The sequence below is a fragment of the Ranitomeya variabilis genome, chromosome 4 (assembly GCF_051348905.1).
Source record: "Ranitomeya variabilis isolate aRanVar5 chromosome 4, aRanVar5.hap1, whole genome shotgun sequence".
Taxonomy (NCBI): domain Eukaryota; kingdom Metazoa; phylum Chordata; class Amphibia; order Anura; family Dendrobatidae; genus Ranitomeya; species Ranitomeya variabilis.
In genome coordinates, this window is record NC_135235.1 from 298,748,343 (window position 1) to 298,771,084 (window position 22,742).

The 22,742-nt window shown below is 47.9% G+C and overlaps 2 protein-coding genes across 6 annotated transcripts in view; both read left to right on the plus strand.

Moving 5' to 3' along the window:
* CCDC27 (coiled-coil domain containing 27) overlaps positions 1–5,308 on the plus strand; it is a 53,745-nt gene extending 48,437 nt beyond the window's left edge. The window contains exons 11-12 of one of the 3 annotated variants that reach the window (XM_077250301.1): positions 1,825–1,929; positions 2,820–5,308. In XM_077250301.1, coding sequence (XP_077106416.1) covers positions 1,825–1,929; positions 2,820–2,954 — 240 coding nt within the window. In that variant the 3' untranslated portion in view covers positions 2,955–5,308. The remainder of the gene's footprint in view (positions 1–1,824; positions 1,930–2,819) is intronic. The other 2 variants (XM_077250302.1, XM_077250303.1) reach the window with 2 other exon arrangements.
* A 9,713-nt stretch (positions 5,309–15,021) lies between these two features.
* Positions 15,022–22,742, plus strand: part of SMIM1 (small integral membrane protein 1 (Vel blood group)) — a 32,607-nt gene continuing 24,886 nt past the window's right edge. Inside the window, exon 1 of one of the 3 annotated variants that reach the window (XM_077250305.1) lies at positions 15,022–15,272. The gene's annotated coding sequence lies outside the window, so the exon portion shown is untranslated. Of the gene's footprint in view, positions 15,273–15,509; positions 15,530–22,742 lie in introns of those variants that run through there. The other 2 variants (XM_077250304.1, XM_077250306.1) reach the window with 2 other exon arrangements.

Genomic DNA, 22,742 nt, shown 5'->3' on the forward strand with positions numbered 1-22,742 from the left:
AAACATTCATGCCCAGCTATATTTTACCAAAACTACATCAAGTCTGCCAAAAGCACATGGGAAAACGTGTTATAGTCTGATGAGACCAAGTTTGAACTTTTAGCCATAATTCCAAAATGTATGTTTGGAGCAAAGCGAATACTGTGCATCATCAAAAAATACCATACCCACAGTGAAGGATAATGGAGGCAGCATTATGCTTTGGGGCTGTTATTCAGTAGCGGGAATTGCGCCTTTACTGAAGGTGAAGGGAATTATGAACAGTTCAAAAATATCATTCAATTTTGCAACAAAACCTTCAGGACTCTGCTAAAAAGCTGGAGAGGAAGAGATATTTCAGTTTTCAGCATGACAAAGACACTAGGCAAACCTCCAAATCAACGACAGAGCAGTTTCACCAAAAGATGATCACAGTTTTAGAGCCCAGACCTAATTCCAAGTGACAATCTGCGGGTGACCTGAAGAGGGCGCTGTACGCAGGACACAGGAGATGATGTCCTTGCAATCTGACTGATTTGGAGCAACTGCAAAGCAGAGTGGCCAAATATTGTCAATTCTAGATATACCACGCTGATAGACTTCTATCCAAAAAAGACTGAATGCTCTGATAAATTCAAAGGGGACTTCAACAAAGTATTAGGGTATGTTTCCACGGTCAGGAAACGCTGCTTGTTTGACGCTGCGCAGAGCTGCAGCATCAAACAAGCAGCGTCCAGATGTTCCAGCATAGTGGAGGGGATTTTATGAAATCCCGTCTCCACTATGCGTGGAAACCCGCACGCGGCGGCCCTGCGACTCCGGACATGCTGCGCGTCTTTTCAGATCGCAGCATGTCCGTACACCTTGCGGGGACGCAGCGTCCCCGCAAGGCATATCACAGGGCCCTATGGGACAGAGCGATCATCCCGGATGTGAAGAGTTAACACATCCAGCATGATCGTGTCCCAGAAAGGGGGCGGGGCTTAGCGCCGAGCGGCTTCGCCGCTGCGGCCTTACCGCCGGCCATCCTGACCGTGGAGACATAGCCTTAGGTTTAGAGCGTGTATAGTTATGCAACTACTTTATTTTAGTTCTTTCTTTTCATACCTACAGAGATCACAGTGTATTTTTCAATTGAATGGTACAAATTATACGTGATTTTACAAAGTGGAAAAAGTTCTGAAATTATTCTTCTTGGTGTAAAAAAAAACAGTCATTCTAACAGGGGTGTGTAGACTTATTTTATATGAACTGTATCAGTATAGATAGATATAAATTTAAATCACTCCCTTTACCCAGAAGGTAACTAACTCAATTAAAAAAACATATTTAGTATTGCCGCTTGTGTTACTGTCCAAACTAATATAGTATCGTAATATTCGACCCTTACAGTGAGAAACTTATCAAAACTTTTTTTAAACTTTAGTTATCCTTTAACTCAATGGCTATGTTAAAGGGACGGTAAATCTCCAGATGTAATCCGGCGGGGTCCTGGCAGTAGGTTCCTCGTGCTGCTGATCAGCTATATGAACTCTGTGAACAGCAGCGGTGTAAACCGAAGCTATTGCATAAACTAGCATGGCTAGTTTTGCACACTCAGACATCAGGACCAGGTTTGACCTCTGCCTTCGCTCTCCCTTTAATGCTACCTTTAGTGTTTTGCAGATTAATATTTGTAGTGCTGAGTGCAGACTTATGCAGTTTACTGCAACTCCAATGTAAGCCAGAAGGTGGCGCACCAAACATGTTGCATAGCAGTCTACCAGTGCCCATACATTGAAGTGGATCCAGAAATGTCGTGGATTAGACCAGTTTTAGAATTATTATTTCATGCTTGCCTTCCAGTTTGAGCGATTCCGCACTAAGATTATACAAGCTGCATACACCGCCCCTGGATTCAAGGGTCCGCAGGTTGAAATCTCAGATAATGAAATCCTGGAGACCATGCAGGTATGAGGGTGGTGGTCTGCACGTGTGACTCTGATAGACTGGCTTAGTAGAAAAAATACCTTATTGGCCACGTTAGCCAGTTTACTAAACAGGATGCCACACACGGCCTCCGAGACTGACACCCACTGCCAATATATTGTGTATTGTGTATCATTTAGGCATAGTGTAGCAATGACATCTAAATACTCTACCGTTGGAGCTGTTATTTGGTCACTGTATGGCGATATTATTTGTGCAATCTTATTTAAAGAGTAGTTAAACTTTTTTTTTAATGAAACTTTACATATCCCTTTTTATTAGGGACTTCGTCTTCATTTGGAGTACAGATGATGGCAGTGATGGGACAGCTCGGCTCCTGTGACTCACTAACTCTGGGGATGAGCTGCCGCTGGAGATTGTTCTGATAAGCAGAACACACAGAAGAGGAGACAGGAGCTGACCCATCACTGCCATCATCGGTACTCCATATGAGTACGTCCTGATATCAGTGCAGCTGTAGCCTGGAAAATAAAAGCCACTTACATGTAATATCTGGGTGACTATGACAAAATCACAACACAAAGCTAAAATCAGTGCCGTAAGATACATACAAAAGGTGTAGTGAAGAAAAACAGTTCACGAAAGTTGACTTGTTTTATAGGTAATTTTGTACACCATGCACGTCTACATTGTAGATTTTTCGGCAATACGCAAGGGTTAAGCGTCTCGATATCCCTGTATTACAGGCCTGTTCAGTACTCACAGTGGATTACATTTCTCATGCAGGGTTTAATGCTTTTGTAACAATGGATGTTATATAGATGATATCGGCTTGTGTTACCGCACTGTATGGATTTCCGTCCGATCCTTCTTTTGCACTTCTTCTATTGTCTTTTCTTTATCATTTGCAGAAAATAATTACAGACCGGTCGGATTTTCATCAACAACTAAAGCAGAAAGGAGTGAAGGTCCCTCCACTCCATCTATCGGAAAGCTCTCCGCCCGTCAAGCAGGCATCATTTACTTCTAGGAAGAAAGCTTTGTAAAAGGACGCTGTCTCTTGTGATGCACAAAAGCCACTTTAAGTGTCTATAAAGTTGGAATAGTAGGGTCCCGACTCATAAAAATAAACTTGTATACTGTGGTTTATAGACAGCTTTGACCTGGGAATCCATAAAACAAAAAAAAATCAAAGGATCATTGGTTTACTGTCTTATGCCATCACAGCCCACCGTGCCTGGACCTGTTGCTGTTCACCTCCGTCAAAGGACAGAAGGGCCCATGGATCTCCCCCATCTCACCTTTTATAATTACAATTAGTACACGCCTCTATAGACCATATGAAATGGACACTTTACCCCCATCGACCCCAATTTTTTTTTTTGCAGATTGCCCCTTTTTGATAATTCCTATTCTATGGGAGGTACTGTATATAGAAAGGGATGGAAACCTATAAGGACCGTCCTATATTGTGTAATTTATTGAAGGGGGTTATGTACTAGAAATAATTGTTCTGGGTCTTTGCGCCCTTCAAATTGGGGCAATTTACAAAAATATTATCAGTTTTTTTTATTGCCCTTGTTGTATATTGTTTTCTATATGACGACTCCCTGTATCATTTGTACAGTGCCAATGCTTAATAAATGGATTGCGATAACCTAGGGGCATCATTACAGCAAGGAAAAGAAGCTGAAATGTCACGACTTGGGGGGCCATGCTCTGATCATAGAGAATCCTCTACAGCATTCTCCATATAAATAGGAACCAAAGTGATGAATTCTTCCAAGAAACTGTCATACTGAGGGAGGGGTTCCTAGTGCCTGGAAACACCCTTCCAAGGAGGTAAAAGGGTTTGACTGCTGAAAAGGATTCTAAGAATGGGGGGTCCAAAAGTCCCCCATCTAAATGGCAAAGTAGTGCTCATGCTTCACCAAGGACCCACTCCCTTCTATGTTACCAAAAGACTTGTGGTTTCCATAGGTGCCATAGAAGTGAACGGAGAGGTGGTCACAGTTGCCCACTACCACTCCGGTCAAACAGTCTCTTATCCGGAATTGTGGCTTCTCCTGGATTCTAATTTACATTAATTAGGAGAGACCGGTCAAAATAGGTCATGTGTGTATAGGGATGAGCCGACCCATGAAGTTCGGGTTCTGGGACCCAACCCAAGCTTTAGGCCAAAGCTCAGTTCGGGTAGCAGAACTTGAACCTGAACCTCTCTCTCTAAACATTAAGACAGACTTCCGGGAGAAGTCCGTGTTCGGAGTTTAACAAAGGACACCGACTGTTCAGTACGAAACCTGAACTTCAAAGTTTGGGTTCTCTGGTCTCTAGTGTCATGTTTGGGTGGTCTCGGAAGTAAGGAGGACACTAAAGTATAGTTCAGCTGATCCCTCGACACTGATGGAGTATAGGGATAATGGTTTCAAGAAATTTTGGATTGTCGAAAAGCTATGGGACTGAAAAAGTCCATGTTTTTTCCATCCAATTGATCATAATGCCAAAAATCGTCAGACATAAGAAGGAATATGTGTAAAACGGCTGAGTGCTAGAGGCTGGTGAGGAATGCCGTGGGATGATACCAGGAATCCTCTGTGTTTTCCTAAAGAGATGTTGAGGAATGTAGTAACAATCTTGCTCATCCCTAGTGAGGCCGCAGCACCGGACACACACATAGGAGCCAGGGATGACAACCATCAAGAAATTCTTTGTCCTGTCCATAAAAATACAGCATTTTTTTTTCCTCGGCCCATAATTTTTTTTTCTGCATCTATGAATTTTGGGGGAGAAGCTTGTATACATTTTATTATGACTGTCATTCTAATTTTACAGGTCGCAGTGAATGCGGCTAATTTCATCAGATGACAATCATTGGCTGTAGACATGCGTCACTTACAATCTTTAAGGGAATCTGCCATCAGGTTTTTGCCATCTAATCTGAGAGTAGCATGATTTAGGGGCAGAAGCCCTGATTCGAGTGATGTGTCACTTACTGGGCTGCTTGCTGTAATTTTGAAAAATGTAAAGATTTATAATCAAGAGATTATTACTAGCAGACCAGTAAGCCTGCAGCCATGTAGTCTTCCATATTCATCAGCTCTGTGTAATTCCGTCCCCATCACTGATTGGCAGCTATCTGTCAATATACAGTGTACATAGAAAGCAGCCAATCAGTGGTGTGGGGCTAGATCTGCAGCAGAAAAAAAACAGTGATCTTATAAAAAAGGTAGCATGCAGCCCAGTAAGTGATACATTGCTGGAATCCGGGTCTCTGCCCCTACATTATGTTGCTTTCATATCGAGTAGCAAAAACCTGGTGACAGAATCCCTTTAGTGATTTATTATGGTTTTTCAATTTGTTTGTAAAAATGTTGATGGTCTATACGTTTTTTTTCTGTCCAAAAAAAGAAAATCAAGTCAAACATTGTCAGATTCATGCTGAGAACTTGTAGTCTCACAAAAAGGCTGTCCGCATGTCTTGATGTGTGATGCATTGTCACAGTTTGTCTTTGCTAATTGCTATCCACCATCGAGTGCACCATCGAGCCGCCATTATCCTCCTTATCTACTCTGTGCTGATTGCCAGACCTTCGCTTCAGTCACCTGTTAGGCCATGTTCACACTTTGCGGCGTGCTCTGCGGGTTCTCCCGCAGCGGAATTGATAAATCTGCAGGGCAAAACCGCTGCGGTTATCCCTGCAGATTTATCGCGGTTTGTTCCACGGTTTCCGCTGCGGGATTACTCCTGTACTATTGATGCTGCATATGCAGCAATATGCAGCATCAATAGTAATGTTAAAAATAATAAAAATTGGTTATACTCACCCTCCGATGTCCGGATCTCCTCGGCGCTGCACGCGGCGCTCCGGTTCCAAAGATGCTGTGCCGAGAAGGACCTTCGTGACGTCACGGTCATGTGACCCGGGCGTCATCACGGTCATGTGACCGCGACGTCACCGCAGGTCCTTCTCGGCACAGCAACTCTGACCGGCCGGCCGCGTGCAGCGCTGAGAGGTGAGTATAACATGATTTTTTATTTTTATTCTTTTTTTTTACCCCAAATATGGTTCCCAGGGCCTGGAGGAGAGTCTCCTCTCCTCCACCCCGGGTACCACCCGCACATTAACCGCTTACTTCCCGCAACGTGGGCACAGCCCCATGCGGGAAGTAAGCGGTTCAATGCATTTCTATGTGTGCAGAATCGCAGCGATTCTGCACAAAGAAGTGACATGCTGCGGGTTTTAAACCGCTGCGTTTCTGCGCGGTTTTTCCCGCAGCATGTGCACAGCGGTTTGCGGTTTCCATAGGGTTTACATGTTAATGTAAACGCAATGGAAACTGCTGCGGACCCGCAGCATCAAAATCGCCGCGGTTCCGCGGTAAAAACCGCAAAGTGTGAACATGGCCTTAATGTTACATGCTTCTCTTTTTTTTTCTTTTACATTGGTAAGTGGCTGACCACCACTGTTGCCGCGCACGCTGGGTTATGTACGCCATTCTTTCTGTGTTCTCTGTGATTGATAGGCTGCTGTTCACACACACAGCAGCCCTGCCCTGCCTCAGGCTCTAGTTAATGTTGCAGCTGTGTCTGAACCTGTCTCACTCTTTAACCTTGGTGCTGGCTTGGAGGCGTGGAGGCCAGATCTGACATGTCCGCACTGGACCTTCACCTACGCTTGTCCTTCCTGGCACCAAGGGGGTGATTCTGAAAATGTCTCCAGGTACAGCTTGCATGTCATAGTATAGTAATGGTGTCTTTCTTTTTATGCTCTTTTTATACATCTAGGAGGCCATAAGGGCACAACGTTAATAAAAAACGTAGCGTAGGACTGCCCCATTATGAGATTGCCGTGAAGTGGCGGGGTAGCTCAAAAAATTGATCAATTATTTGCTAAATGTCTCATATTTGAACTACAGTTAGAATTCAGTAGGTGCATGTGCACCATTTGTATTGCGTTCTGACCATTAGCAGTGCTGGCTTCTCTTTTTTTTTCTTTTAATGTTACATGAACGTGCAGACGAGCCGATGCCATCAGCCAGTGATTATCTGCACCTCACCGAGGAGTTTAATCATTACATTTACAGTTAGACCCATCTGGGTCCAAGAGAGCAAAGTGCACCATGTACATTAGATAACAGAAAGAAGCCTATAATCCAAAAAGTAATTCCAGTATAGATTACATAGATTAGCCATTACATAACAGTCTGTGAAAAAAATGGCATAGGGCGCTGGTCACACACAGGTAGTGCACAATGTCCGGCTTACAGCCTATTAGTGGCGCACATACTATTAGATTAGGTGGGCTGCCCAGAACTATACAAGTGCACCCCATGAGGATGACGCCATAGTTTACAAGGCCAACACTGATGAGCTTGCCTCCACCCTGAGTAAAAAATAATGTGCCAAAAAATATATAATATATACAAGGTATTGGTCTATATTTTGATCTAAATATGCAAGGTCGCAACCCGTAGCAAGGGTCCTTGTACTTGGGAGTCCCTACACTAAAGTTAAAAGCAAAGGCACAAAAATTCCCCCCCAAAATTCATGAATTTACACCTCAAAAAAGGACATCAGTATTTGTCTGCCAATAGATTATTATTATTACTAGATGGTGGCCCGATTCTAACGCATCGGGTATTCTAGAATATGTATGTACTTTATTTATGAAGTTATCAGAATAATGCAATTTATACACAGGATTCGGCCGGCCGGGCGCGACCAATTAGCGAAGCGTGGTTCAAATTCCGCACCAATTCGCGGCCGGACTGCGCCTGTCGCTGATTGGTCACGCCCGGCCACGATCAATCAGTGAAACCAGGGCCTGCTCCAGGTTTTTGAGGGCCCCCGGCGAAGAGTCTCAGTGGGCCCCCCTCTTTAACACATACCACAGTTCATGATGCACAGATACAGCAGAGAAATATAGCACAGCCAAGTAGCATACAGCGCACGTAGTATATAACACAGCCCACGTAGTATATAGCACAGCCCACGTAGTATATTGCCCAGCCACGTAGTATATAGCACAGCCCCCGTAGTGTATAGCACAGACACGTAGTATATTGCCCAGCCACGTAATATATTGCACAGCCATGTAATATATTGCACAACCACGTAGTATATAGCACAGCCACGTAGTATATAGCACAGAGACGTAGTATATCACACAGCCCACGCAGTATATAACACAGCCCATGCAGTATATAACACAGCCCACTTAGTATATTGCCCAGCCACATAATATATTGCACAGCCACGTAATATATTGCACAGCCACGTAGTATATAGCAAAGCCATGTAGTATATAACAGAGCCCATGCAGTATATAACACAGGCCACGTAGTATAGAGCACAGCGATGTAGTATATTGCCCAGCCACATAATATATACCACAGCCACGTAGTATATAGCACAGAGACGTAGTATATGGCAATGTGGGCACCATATCCCTGTTAAAAAAATCAGTTAAAAAAAAAATTAAAATAAAAAATAGTTATATACTCACCTTCCGTCGGCCCCCGGATCCAGCCCAGGCGTTTACCGATGCTCCTCGCGACGCTCCGGTCCCAAGAATGCATTGGGGTCTCGCGAGATGATGATGTAGCGGTCTCGCGAGACCGCTACATCATCATCTCGCGAGACCGCAATGCATGGCCCAGAGCGTCGCGAGGAGCGGAAAAGGTGATGGAAGGTGAGAATATAATGATTTTTTATTTTGTTTATTATTTTTAACATTAGATCTTTTACTATTGATGCTGCATAGGCAGCATCAGTAATAAAAAGTTGGTCACACAGGGTTAATAGCAGCGTTAACGGACTACGTTACACCGCGGTATAACGAGGTGTAATGCAGCCACTAACCCTGAGTGAGCACTGACTGGAGGGGGCACTGACTGAGAGTAGGAAGGGGCGAATTCGCGGCCGGACTGTGCCTGTCGCTGATTGGTCGCGGCCGCCAGCGACGCAGGATTTCCGTGACAGACAGACAGACAGACAAACAGACGGAAGTACCTCTTAGACGATTATATATATAGATTAGCACCATAGGTGTTTACAGACTTGTAATCAGTCTGTAATAGGTCTATCTGCCTATGTAGAGGGTGAAAAGTAGTCACTGTGCTGTTTGTAATCATGGTGAGTACACACTGAACATGGAGTAAAGAAAGCTAAGGAGAGAGTTGTCTCAGGAGATTAAAAAGAAAATTATAGACAAACATGTCAAAGGTAATGGCTATAAGACCATCACACAGCTTGATGTTCCTGTTACTACAGATGCACATATTATTCAGAAGTTTAATTAAGGTCTATGGGACTGTGGCCGACCTCCCTAGACATGGCTGCAAGAGGAGAATTGATGACAAATTAAAGAGACAAATAATACGAATGGGAATCAAAGAGCCCAGAAAAAAATTGTGCAACAAAATGTTAAGGCTACAATCAATTTTTGACCAGGACAGTATCATTATTATTTTTAATTTTTTTTTCGATTGAACTAAAATTCAAAAGCCATGTCTGATTTTCATTAATTGATAGTCAGTAAATTTAAATTGAAAGTTACTTTTGTCAGTTTCAAGATATTTCAGTGACCATTGAGTGTGAGTCTTTCTTACTTTAATAGGAGGTTACCAAGAATTTTGTCCATGCGGGTATATGGGCCCCTCTGCCCTCTCAGGTCCACACTTTGGATGGTGTTTTCAATGTCCACGCTACTCTTAGACCTCATCCATGCTGTGACACACTCTTTGGGAGCAATAAAGTCCACCCAATAAAACCTCACCCTCCCTTGTGGAGCCATCTCTCATCCTCTCTAATGTTTTCTTAGCATTAACTCTACAGGGTGGCACCGTACCATGTGGCATTTCACATCCAATCTCTGAAAATGACCCAAGAAGGCAATTACCCAATCACCCCTTTATGAGCCTAGGATGGTACTCTGAATTCGACTAACATGTATGTCCACCAACAACAAGTCACAGGCTCTATAAGACACAGGGCTAAAACCTGTTGTATATTACCTCTGCAACTGACCCCAAGTGGAAAAATCTGTTCCTAAAAGTGTAACTGTCATTTCAGAAGAACTTGCAGCAGAATGTCTGTGTCAGCCTCTTGCTCCTCCCTAGAGTGTCTGTGTCAGCCTCTAGTTCCTCCCTAGAATGTCTGTCGGCCTCTTGCTCCTCCCTAGATTGTCTGTGTCTGCCTCTAGCTCCTCCCTAGAATATCTGTCTGCCTCTAGCTCCTTCCTATAATGTCTGCCTGCCTCTAGCTCCTCCCTAGATTGTCTGTGTCTGCCTCTAGGTCTTCCCTAGAATGTTTGTGTCTGCCTCTAGCTCCTCCCTAGAATGTCTGTCTGCCTCTAGCTTCTTCCTAGAGTGTCTGGTTCTGCCTCTTGCTCCTCCCTAGAATGTCTGTGTCTGCCTCATGCTCCTCCGTAGAATGTTTGTGTCGGCCTCTTGCTCCTCCCCAGAATATCTGTCAGCCTCTAGCTCCTTCCTAGAATGTCTGTGTCTGCCACTAGCTCCTCCCTAGAATGTCTGTCTCTGCCTCTAGCTCCTCCCTAGAATGTCTGCATCTGCCTCTAGCTCCTTCCTAGAATGTCTGTATCTGCCTCTAGCTCCTTCCTAGAATATCTGTGTCTACCTCTAGCTCCTCCCTAGAATGTCTGTCTGCCTCTAGCTCCTCCCTAGAATGTCTGTGTCTGCCTCTAGCTCCTTCCTAGAATATCTGTGTCTGCCTCTAGCTCCTCCCTAGAATGTCAATCTGCCTCTTGCTCCTTCCTAGAATGTCTGTGTCTGCCTCTAGCTCCTTCCTAGAATATCTGTGTCTGCCTCTTGCTCCTGCCCAGAATGTGTCTGCCTCTAGCTTCTCCCTAGAATGTCTGTATCTGCCTCCAGCTCCTCCATAGAATGTATGTGTCTGCCTCTAGCTCCTTCCAAGAATATCTGTGTCTACCTCTAGCTCCTTCCTAGAATGTCTGTGTCTGCCTCTAGCTCCTCCCTAGAATGTGTCTGCCTTCAGCTCCTTCCTAGAATATCTGTGTCTGCCTCTAGCTCCTCCCTAAAATGTCAATCTGCCTCTTGCTCCTGCCCAGAATGTCTGTGTCTGCCTCTAGCTCTTCCATAGAATGTCTGTCTGCCTCTAGCTCCTTCCTAGAATATCTGTGTCTGCCTCTAGCTCTTCCCTAGAATGTCTCTGTCTGCCTCTAGCTCTTTCCTAGAATGTCTGTGTCTGCCTCTTGCTCCTGCCAAGAAAGTCTGTGTCTGCCTCTAGCTCCTCCCTAGAATGTCTGTGTCTGCCTCTAGCTCCTCCCTAGAATGTCTATGCCTGCCTCTAGCTTCTTCCTAGAATATCTGTGTCTGCCTCTAGCTCCTCCCTAGAATGTGTGTCTGCCTCTAGCTCCTCCCTAGAATGTCAGTCTGCCTCTTGCTCCTTCCTAGAATGTCTGTGTCGGCCTCTAGCTCCTCCCTAGAATGTCTGTCAGCCTCTAGCTCCTCCCTAGAATGTCTGTGTCTGCCTCTAGCTCCTCCCTAGAATGTCTCTGTCTGCCTCTAGCTCCTCCCTAGGATGTCTGTGCCTGCCTCTAGCTCCTCCCTAGAATGTCTGTGTCTGCCTCTAGCTCCTCCCTAGAATGTCTGTGTCTGCCTCTAGCTCCTCCCTAGAATGTCTGTGTCTGCCTCTAGCTCCTCCCTAGAATGTCTGTGTCTGCCTCTAGCTCCTCCCTAGAATGTCTGTGTCTGCTTCTAGCTCCTCCCTAGAATGTCTGTGTCTGCCTCTAGCTCCTTCCTAGAATATCTGTGTCTGCCTCTAGCTCTTCCCTAGAATGTCTGTGTCTGCCTCTACCTCTTCCCTAGAATGTCTGTGTCTGCCTCTTGCTCCTGCCCAGAATGTCTGTGTCTGCCTCTAGCTCCTCCCTAGAATGTCTGTGTCAGCCTCTAGCTCCTCCCTAGAATGTATCTGTCTGCCTTTAGCTCCTCTCTAGGATGTCTGTGTCTGCCTCTAGCTCCTTCCTAGAATATCTGTGTCTGCCTCTAGCTCCTCCCTAGAATGTCTGTCGGCCTCTAGCTCCTCCCTAGAATGTCTGTGTCTGCCTCTAGCTCCTCCCTAGAATGTCTCTGTCTGCCTCTAGTTCCTCCCTAGGATGTCTGTGCCTGCCTCTAGCTCCTCCCTGGAATGTCTGTCTGCCTCTAGCTCCTCCCTAGAATGTCTGTGTCTGCCTCTAGCTCCTTCCTAGAATGTCTGTGTCTGCCTCTAGCTCCTCCCTAGAATGTCAGTCTGCCTCTTGCTCTTTCCTAGAATGTCTGTGTCAGCCTCTAGCTCCTCCCTAGAATGTATGTCGGCCTCTAGCTCCTCCCTAGAGTGTCTGTGTCTGCCTCTAGCTCCTCCCTAGAATGTCTGTGTCTGCTTCTAGCTCCTCCCTAGAATGTCTGTGTCTGCTTCTAGCTCCTCCCTAGAATGTCTGTGTCAGCCTCTAGCTCCTCCCTAGAATGTCTGTCGGCCTCTAGCTCCTCCCTAGAGTGTCTGTGTCTGCCTCTAGCTCCTCCCTAGAATGTCTGTGTCTGCTTCTAGCTCCTCCCTAGAATGTCTGTGGCTGCTTCTAGCTCCTCCCTAGAATGTCTGTCGGCCTCTAGCTCCTCCCTAGAGTGTCTGTGTCTACCTCTAGCTCCTCCCTAGAATGTCTGTGTCTGCTTCTAGCTCCTCCCTAGAATGTCTGTGGCTGCTTCTAGCTCCTCCCTAGAATGTCTGTGTCGGCCTCTAGCTCCTTCCTAGAATGTCTGTGTCTGCTTCTAGCTCCTCCCTAGAATGTCTGTGTCAGCCTCTAGCTCCTCCCTAGAATGTCTGTCGGCCTCTAGCTCCTCCCTAGAGTGTCTGTGTCTGCCTCTAGCTCCGCCCTAGAATGTCTGTGTCTGCTTCTAGCTCCTCCCTAGAATGTCTGTGGCTGCTTCTAGCTCCTCCCTAGAATGTCTGTCGGCCTCTAGCTCCTCCCTAGAGTGTCTGTGTCTACCTCTAGCTCCTCACTAGAATGTCTGTGTCTGCTTCTAGCTCCTCCCTAGAATGTCTGTGGCTGCTTCTAGCTCCTCCCTAGAATGTCTGTGTCAGCCTCTAGCTCCTCCCTAGAATGTCTGTCGGCCTCTAGCTCCTCCCTAGAGTGTCTGTGTCTGCCTCTAGCTCCTCCCTAGAATGTCTGTGTCTGCTTCTAGCTCCTCCCTAGAATGTCTGTGTCTACTTCTAGCTCCTCCCTAGAATGTCTATGTCGGCCTCTAGCTCCTTCCTAGAATGTCTGTGTCTGCCTCTAGCTCCTCCCTAGAATGTCTGTGTCTGCCTCTAGCTCCTCCCTAGCATGTCTGTGTCTGCCTCTAGCTCCTCCCTAGAATGTCTGTGTCTGCCTCTAGCTCCTCCCTAGCATGTCTGTGTCTGCCTCTAGCTCCTCCCTAGAATGTCTGTGTCTGCTTCTAGCTCCTCCCTAGAATGTCTGTGTCTGCTTCTAGCTCCTCCCTAGAATGTCTATGTCGGCCTCTAGCTCCTTCCTAGAATGTCTGTGTCTGCCTCTAGCTCCTCCCTAGAATGTCTGTGTCTGCCTCTAGCTTCTCCCTAGCATGTCTGTGTCTGCCTCTAGCTCCTCCCTAGAATGTCTGTGTCAGCCTCTAGCTCCTCCCTAGAATGTCTGTCGGCCTCTAGCTCCTCCCTAGAGTGTCTGTGTCTGCCTCTAGCTCCTCCCTAGAATGTCTGTGTCTGCTTCTAGCTCCTCCCTAGAATGTCTGTGTCTGCTTCTAGCTCCTCCCTAGAATGTCTATGTCGGCCTCTAGCTCCTTCCTAGAATGTCTGTGTCTGCCTCTAGCTCCTCCCTAGAATGTCTGTGCCTGCCTCTTGCTCCTCCCTAGAATGTCTGTGTCTGCCTCTAGCTCCTCCCTAGAATGTCTGTGTCTGCCTATTGCTCCTCCCTAGAATGTCTGTGTCTGCCTCTAGCTCCTCCCTAGAATGTCTGTGTCTGCCTCTAGTTCCTCCCTAGAATGTCTGTGTCTGCTTCTAGCTCCTCCCTAGAATGTCTGTGTTTGCCTATTGCTCCTCCCTAGAATGTCTGTGTCTGCCTCTAGCTCCTCCCTAGAATGTCTGTGTCTGCCTATTGCTCCTCTCTCCTCCTTTATAGAATTTTATAAGCACCAACTCCGTCATCTCCTATCTCAATAATGTGAAAATCTGTCTTCACTGAATACAGGTTTTACCCTTGAATTGAGAGGGAATAATCAGACCAGTGAATTTTGCTGATAAGATATACTACAAAGCAGCTTATTTTCATGTGCACTATTCATTTATAAAATTAAAATTAAAATGAAGGTCCCTGCAGTTGACCCCCAAGCTCACTCCTCTGCTGAGTCACACATGAAAAAAACAACATAATCCCCTACAATTCGGTTCAGCTAGGGCCAAGCACCCCGGATTGCCCCCGAACACGTGGAGCCCCTTCTACGTGATCTAGCAAAGAACAGTGACCATGTTGTGTGCCGGACCTCCGTATGGTTGGTCCGCCCGTGCATTCGAGTTTTTTGGAAAGAACTGCAATTAAAGTAATTAGTGGTTGTGACTCAGCATGTTACATATTTAGAATCCCAAGAAAACTAAAAGAATAGTCTGAATAAAACAATAGCTCGTTTTGACTGTCAAAACAAAGTAAAAAGTTTTGGTTTACTTTTGCAACTTTATTACTTAAAAAAAAAAGTTTTAATTACAGAATAAAAGTAACTTTTTAGTTTTACTTTTACGCAGACTTACCTATATGAGTTTTTTTTTCGACCCAAATCTTCTCCCGTGCTGCACCTGTCCTCTAGAATACACCTCACTCAAACTCACCTTTATAGCCTGATTTTCAATGGCATTTCCTACAACTACAACCCCTCATAGTTACATGTGACCTGTCCACAAGCACTTCTACTTTCTGTATCACAGCCCTTTTTCTTATTACGCAGAAAGTAAGTCGCTGTGGAATATGTTGGCACTATATAAATAGCGCACACTATATAATACTTCCATACACAGCTTAGTAACTCGGGAAACTTTTCTCCCTCCCTCCTCCTGAGCCACATATTCATCTCCCCCCTCCTCCGAATATCTTCCCATTCTTACACAACTCCTCCACTGCCGCTCTCAGGTTTACTATTGGCTTAAAGGCTGAAGTCTCTTTTTTTTTTCCCTGTCTTTTCGAAGGAAGAATTTGGATTCCTTCCAGAAAGGAACTAGCTGCAGTCAGCTGAGCGGTGCATGGAGTCCGTCATATGCATTGCAGCCCTTTGCTTTTGACCCAAATTACAGAAGTGGAACAACCCTCGCTTTTGCTGCTGGGAGATACAGTTATCGGACGAGGCCCAGGGTGGTGAGTTAGTATATGTTGTGTACGTGTCTCTACTAGGGTATGAGATGTGAAGGAAAGTCATCTGCTCCAGAAAGACGCCTCGCTCTAACAGGCAAGGAGCTGGACAACTTCTATGTAATGGGGGGGGGGGGGGTAAGTTTAGCAAAGCTTCGTAAGCTGACTGTAGAAAGTGAGTACATATGGTATATATAGACGTAAAGGATGGCGCCTGGAGCCAAGAGATGAACTGAAGGACTTGGTGAACCTACAAATACAAGGTAGGATGGTCAACTGAGAACGACACGTGTGGAAGACGTGGGGGAAACACTGGGATGCGTCGAAACGAAAGTGACCATGCTCCAACCAAATGGGATGTATGTTGTAGACTTCCAATCTATGGGATATCCCAATAATGTCTGATAGTTGGAGGTCCCATATTCCTTGTTCTGAAAGTTAAAGGGAACCTGTCACATTGTACATGCAGTCTGATCTGTGGACAGCACGGAACAAAGAAGGAGAAGCTGAGCGGAATGATATAGAAGTTTGTTGGAAAAGTGTCACGGGTTTACTGCAACAGAGAGGAGCCAGAGGACTGCAGCGTCTGATTTCTCCTACTCTTGCACTGGTTTGAAGCACTTTACCTTCATATTAAACAGTGCAAGTTTATTTTAGAAGGTCATGGGTTAATCTGCTCAGTTGAGAGCTCCTGGAAGCTTTCCTGCATTAAGACTCAGCTGTTCACTGTTAGCCACTCCCATCTCCTACATAATCTGGGTCCTGGCTAGCACTCATTGTCAGAGCAAACTTATACTGCATGGCTGGAGGTTGTTGTTGATTATTATTAGAGAAGGCTTTTGGTGGATTTATCTGAGACTGCTGCTAGGTTTTCAGTGTGAGATTATTCCCTTTCTTCTCTTACTTTGATTTAACCCCATCCTCCACTCGCCGATGCATTCCTCTGTTATATGTAAGTGAATATTTGTATGTTTGGTATTTTTCATTACCCCTGTTCATGTTACCTTGTTAGTCTGGTTGGTCTATTACGTTGGTCTATTACTACTCCCTTCTTCCCTGGGTGGGGAAAGGGTACAGACTGAGGGTAGATTCAGGAGCTAAGGCAAGCTACATGGCCCAGGCGTCTTCACCATGAGAAGTAATAGGAGCAAGGCGAACTAGGGCGCCCCCTAGCGTTATGGACAGGGAAGGAGCCCCTGGTCCCGGGAAAACCGACAACCGAGTCATGACCAAAAGTTTCAGTATGACTTGTATTATATTCATAGAAATCCCTGGCGTTTGTATGTAGGAGTCCAGTGGACGGTCCTACTAGTGATTGACAGGTATCTCTGTAGGCGCAGTCATACAGGAAAGACTGTCAATCACTAAATAGCACCACCCACTGGACTCATATGCAAACACCAGGGATTTCAATGAAGAAATTGCAGGTTTTACTGAATATTATCCTACAAAAAATGTATATTTATCTGATCACCTCCTCCTGATCTATAACCTCCTGCCTGCAGATCAGAGACCATATCTAACATGACAACATCCCTTTAAGACCAATTGCAGGAGGACATCAAAAGGAGAGAAAGTTGGCTGTGCCCATAACTCTGAGACATTAATGCAAAAAGCACCACCACCTAATATCATGATAGAGGTACGCACCCACCTCTCAGAGATTTAGAGATTTGTGCACACGTTGCAGATTTTGCTGCAGATCTGCAGACTGTCCCTACCAGGAGCCCCTACATTCTAGCATCTGTCCTCTACCAGGAGCCCCTACATTCTAGCATCTGTCACCTACCATGAGCCCATACATTCTAGCATCTGCTCCTACCAGGAGGCCCTACATTTTAGCATCTGCCACCTACCAGGAGCCCCTACATTCTAGCATTTGTCCCCTACCAGGAGCCCCTACATTCTAGCATCTGTCCTCTACAAGGAGCCCCTACATTCTAGCATCTGTCCCCTACCAGGAGCCCCTACATTCTAGCATCTGTCCCCTACCAGGAGCCCCTACATTCTAGCATCTGTCCCCTACAAGGAGCCCCTACATTCTAGCATCTGCCCCTACCGGGAGCCCATACATTCTAGCATCTGTCCCCTACAAGGAGCCCCTACATTCTAGCATCTGCCCCTACCAGGAGCCCCTACATTCTAGCATCTGCCCCTACCGGGAGCCCATACATTCTAGCATCTGTCCCCTACCAGGAGCCCCTACATTCTAGCATCTGCCCCTACCAGGAGCCCCTACATTCTAGCATCTCTCCCTACCAGGAGCCCCTACATTCTAGCATCTGCCCCTACCAGGAGCCCATACATTCTAGCATCTGCTCCTACCAGGAGCCCCTACATTCTAGCATCTGTCCCCTACAATGAGCTCCTACATTCTAGCATCTGCCCCTACCAGGAGCCCCTACATTCTAGCATCTGTCCCTACCAGGAGCCCCTACATTCTAGCATCTGCCACCTATCAGGAGCCCCTACATTATAGCATCTGTCCCTACCAGGAACCCGTACATTCTAGCATCTGCCCCCTACCAGGAGCCCCTACATTCTAGCATCTGTCCCTACCAGGAGCCCCTACATTCTAGCATCTGTCCCTACCAGGAGCCCCTACATTCTAGCATCTGCCACCTATCAGGAGCCCCTACATTATAGCATCTGTCCCTACCAGGAACCCGTACATTCTAGCATCTGCCCCCTACCAGGAGCCCCTACATTCTAGCATCTGTCCCTACCAGGAGCCCCTACATTCTAGCATCTGTCCCTACCAGGAGCCCCTACATTCTAGCATCTGCCACCTATCAGGAGCCCCTACATTATAGCATCTGCCCCCTACCAGGAGCCCCTACATTCTAGCATCTGTCTCCTACAAGGAGCCCCTACATTCTAGCATCTGCCCCTACCAGGAGCCCCTACATTCTAGCATCTGCCCCTACCGGGAGCCCATACATTCTAGCATCTGTCCCCTACCAGGAGCCCCTACATTCTAGCATCTGCCCCTACCAGGAGCCCCTACATTCTAGCATCTCTCCCTACCAGGAGCCCCTACATTCTAGCATCTGCCCCTACCAGGAGCCCATACATTCTAGCATCTGCCCCTACCAGGAGCCCCTACATTCTAGCATCTGTCCCCTACAAGGAGCCCCTACATTCTAGCATCTGCCCCTACCAGGAGCCCCTACATTCTAGCATCTGTCCCTACCAGGAGCCCCTACATTCTAGCATCTTCCCCCTACCAGGAGCCCATACATTCTAGCATCTGCCCCTACCAGGAGCCCCTACATTCTAGCATCTGCCCCCTACCAGGAGCCCCTACATTCTAGCATCTGTCCCTACTAGGAGCCCCTACATTCTAGCATCTGTCCCCTACCAGGAGCCCATACATTCCAGCATCTGCCCCTACCAGGAGCCCCTACATTCTAGCATCTGCCACCTACCAGGAGCCCCTGCATTCTAGCTTTTGTCCCCTACCAGGAGCCCCTACATTCTAGCATCTGTCCCCTACCAGGAGCCCCTACATTCTATCATCTGCCACCTATCAGGAGCCCCTACATTCTAGCATCTGTCCCCTACCAGGAGCCCCTACATTCTAGCATCTGCCCCTACCGGGAGCCCCTACATTCTAGCATCTGCCCCCTACCGGGAGCCCCTACATTCTAGCATCTGCCCCTACCGGGAGCCCCTACATTCTAGCATCTCTCCCTACCGGGAGCCCCTACATTCTAGCATCTGCCCCTACCGGGAGCCCATACATTCTAGCATCTGTCCCCTACAAGGAGCCCCTACATTCTAGCATCTGCCCCTACCAGGAGCCCCTACATTCTAGCATCTTTCCCTACCAGGGGCCCCACAAGTCTAGCATCTGCCCCCTACCAGGAGCCCATACATTCTAGCATCTGCCCCCTACCAGGAGCCCCTACATTCTAGCATCTGCCCCCTACCAGGAGCCCCTACATTCTAGCATCTGTCCCTACCAGGAGCCCCTACATTCTAGCATCTCTCCCTACCAGGAGCCCCTACATTCTAGCATCTGCCCCCTACCAGGAGCCCCTACATTCTAGCATCTGCCCCCTGCCAGGAGCACCTACATTCTAGCATCTGTCCCCTACCAGGAGCCCCTACTTTCTAGCATCTGTCCCCTACCAGGAGCCCATACATTCTAGCATCTGTCCCCTACCAGTAGCCCCTACATTCTAGCATCTGCCCCCTACCAGGAGCCCCTACATTCTAGCATCTGTCTCTACCTGGAGCCCCTACATTCTAGCATCTGCCCCTACCAGGAGCCCCTACATTCTAGCATCTTCTCCCTACCAGGAGCCCCTACATTCTATCATCTGACCCTACGAGGAGCCCCTACATTCTAGCCTCTGTCCCCTACCAGGAGCCCATACATTCTAGCATCTGTCCCTACCAGGAGCCCCTACATTCTAGCATCTGTCCCCTAACAGGAGGATCTACATTCTAGCATCTGCCCCCTACCAGGAGCCCCTACATTCTAGCATCTGTCCCCAGGGCTGAAATTTGCCACTAGGCACTTGAGGGCACGTGCCTAGGGCCGCAGGATGCGGGGGCGCACTTGAGCAAGGTTTTTTTTTTTTTTTTTAATAAAGTCCGGGGTTAAGCGCCCGCCCCCCCTCCCTCTCTCCCTCCCTCCCTCTCTCTCTCCCTCCCTCCCTCCCTCTCTCCCTCCCGCCCCCTCCCTCCCTCCCTCTCTCCCTCCCGCCCCCTCCCTGAAGACTTCATACTCACCATCCTCCAGCGGTGCCTGCTGCAACTCCGTCTCATCGCCGGCAGCTTGTCCTGTCTTCAGCGGTCACATGGTACCGCTCATTAAGGTGATGAATATGGACGCATATTCATCACCTTAATGAGCGGTACCACGTGACCGATCATACAGGAAGGAAGACGCTGCAGAGATGCCGGGAAGTTCTGCCCCGCGCGGTGAGAGAAAGGTGAGTATGACAGGGGAGGAGGATGGGGGAGCCTGTTATCACCCCAATGGCAGAGGGTCTCAGGAATCAATACCAAGTCTGCAAACACAAAAAACCAGCTCATAGGGAAGTGGTAACTGGGCTGACCATATATCTAATCCTAGCACCACAAATAGAAGTAGCCGGGGAACGTGCCTACGTTGGTTCTAGACATCTCGCGCCAGCCGGAGAACTAACTAACCCTAGAAGGGAAAAGAAAGACCTTTCTTGCCTCCAGAGAAAAGACCCCAAAAGTTGGATACAAGCCCCCAACAAATAATAACGGTGAGGTAAGAGGAAAAGACAAACATAAGAATGAGCTAGGTATTTAGCAAAGAGAGGCCCACTAGCTAATAGCAGAATATAGTAAGATGACTTATATGGTCAGCAAAAACCCTATTAAAATATCCACGCTGGATATTCAAGAACCCCCGAACCGTCTAACGGCCGGGGGGAGAACACCAGCCCCCTAGAGCTTCCAGCAAGGTCAGAAATCACATTTAGTACAAGCTGGACAAAAATAGTAGCAAAGCAAGTAACTCAAAAAACAAAGAAGCAAGACTTAGCTTAATTTTGCAAGAGCCAGGACCAGCAGACAGGAGCAACAGAAGGATCTGATTACAACGATGCCAGGCACTGGACTAAGGATCCAGGAAGTTAATATAGCGACACCCCTGGACTAACGACCCAGGTGAGTGCCAAACAGAAAAAAGACAATCCCAGAGTCATACCACTAGTGACCACAAGAGGGAGCCAAAAAGTCTAATTTACAACAGGAGCCTTGCACACAGGGTGGGAGGATGGAGGAGCCGTGCACACAGGGTGGGAGGATGGGGGAGCCGTGCACACAGGGTGGGAGGATGGGGGAGCAGTGCACACAGGGTGGGAGGATGGGGGAGCCGTGCACACACCAAGGGAGGATGGGGGAGCCGTGCACACACCGTGGGAGGATGGGGGAGCCGTGTACACAGGGTGGGAGGATGGCAGAGCCGTGCACACACCGTGGGAGGATGGGGGAGCCGTGCACACACCGTGGGAGGATGGGGGAGCCGTGCACACACTGTGGGAGGATGGGGGAGCCGTGCACACAGGGTGGGAGGATGGGGGAGCCGTGCACACAGGGTGGGAGGATGGGAGAGCCGAGCCATGCATACAGGGTGGGGGAGCCATGCATACAGGCTGGGAGGATGGGGAGCCATGCATACAGGGTGGGAGGATGGAGGAGCCGTGCATACAGGGTGGGAGGATGGGGGGGCCATGCATATAGGGTGGGAGGATGGGGGAGCCATGCATACAGGGTGGGAGGATGGGTGAGCCGAGCCATGCATACAGGGTGGGGGAGCCATGCATACAGGATGGGAGGATGGGGCAGCCATGCATACAGGATGGGAGGATGGAGGAGCCATGCATACAGGGTGGGAGGAAGGGAGAGCCATGCATACAGGATGGGAGAATGGGGGAGCCATGCATACAGGATGGGAGGATGGGTGAGCCGAGCCATGCATACAGGGTGGGGGAGCCATGCATACAGGATGGGAGGATGGGGCAGCCATGCATACAGGGTGGGAGAATGGAGGAGCCATGCATACAGGGTGGGAGGATGGGAGAGCCATGCATACAGGATGGGAGAATGGGGGAGCCATGCATACAGGGTGGGAGGATGGGGGCACCAAGCCATGCATACAGGATGGGAGGATGGGGGAGCCATGCATACAGGATAGGAGGATGGAGGAGCCGAGCCATGCATACAAGATGGTAGGATGGGGGAGCCATCAGGGTAGGAGGATGGGGGAGCCATGCATACAGGATGGGAGGATGAGGGAGCCGAGCCATGCATACAAGATGGGAGGATGGGGGAGCAGAGCCATGCATACAAGATGGGGGAGCCGAGCCATGCATACAAGATGGGAGGATGGGGGAGCCTAGCCATGCATACAAGATGGGGGAGCCGAGCCATGCATACAGGATGGGAGGATGGGGGACATGTATGAGGAAACAGTACTGGGGAATGGGGGCATGTATGAGGAAACATTATGGGGGAATGGGGGGGCATATATGAGGAAACAATATGAGGGGATGGGTGCAGACAGTATGGGGAGCGAACGAGGGAATGTGTGGACACAGTATGAGTAGCGATGTGAAAAATGGATGTGGACAGAGTACGGGGAGTGAGGGTGATGGGATGTGTGCAGACAAAGTATGGGGAGTCAGGTGAGCAGGCAGTATAGAAAGTGAGGGGGTAAATATATGAGGAGACAGGATGGATGTGAGAGGAGACAGTAGGAGGAGGGAGGGGAATAGTGTGAGGAGACAGTATGGGTGCAGAAAAATGACTGGGCACAGAATAGAAACTGAGTAGTGGGGGCGTAGCATGGAGGGACAGTGTAAGCGCACAGCCAGGAGGGGACAGTATACCAATGAGGGGGAGTGTGATGAGAGAGTACAGTATAAATACAGTACTGAGCCCTATAGGGGGACACAGTGTGAGAGGACAATGTGAAGAGGGGGGCTGGTA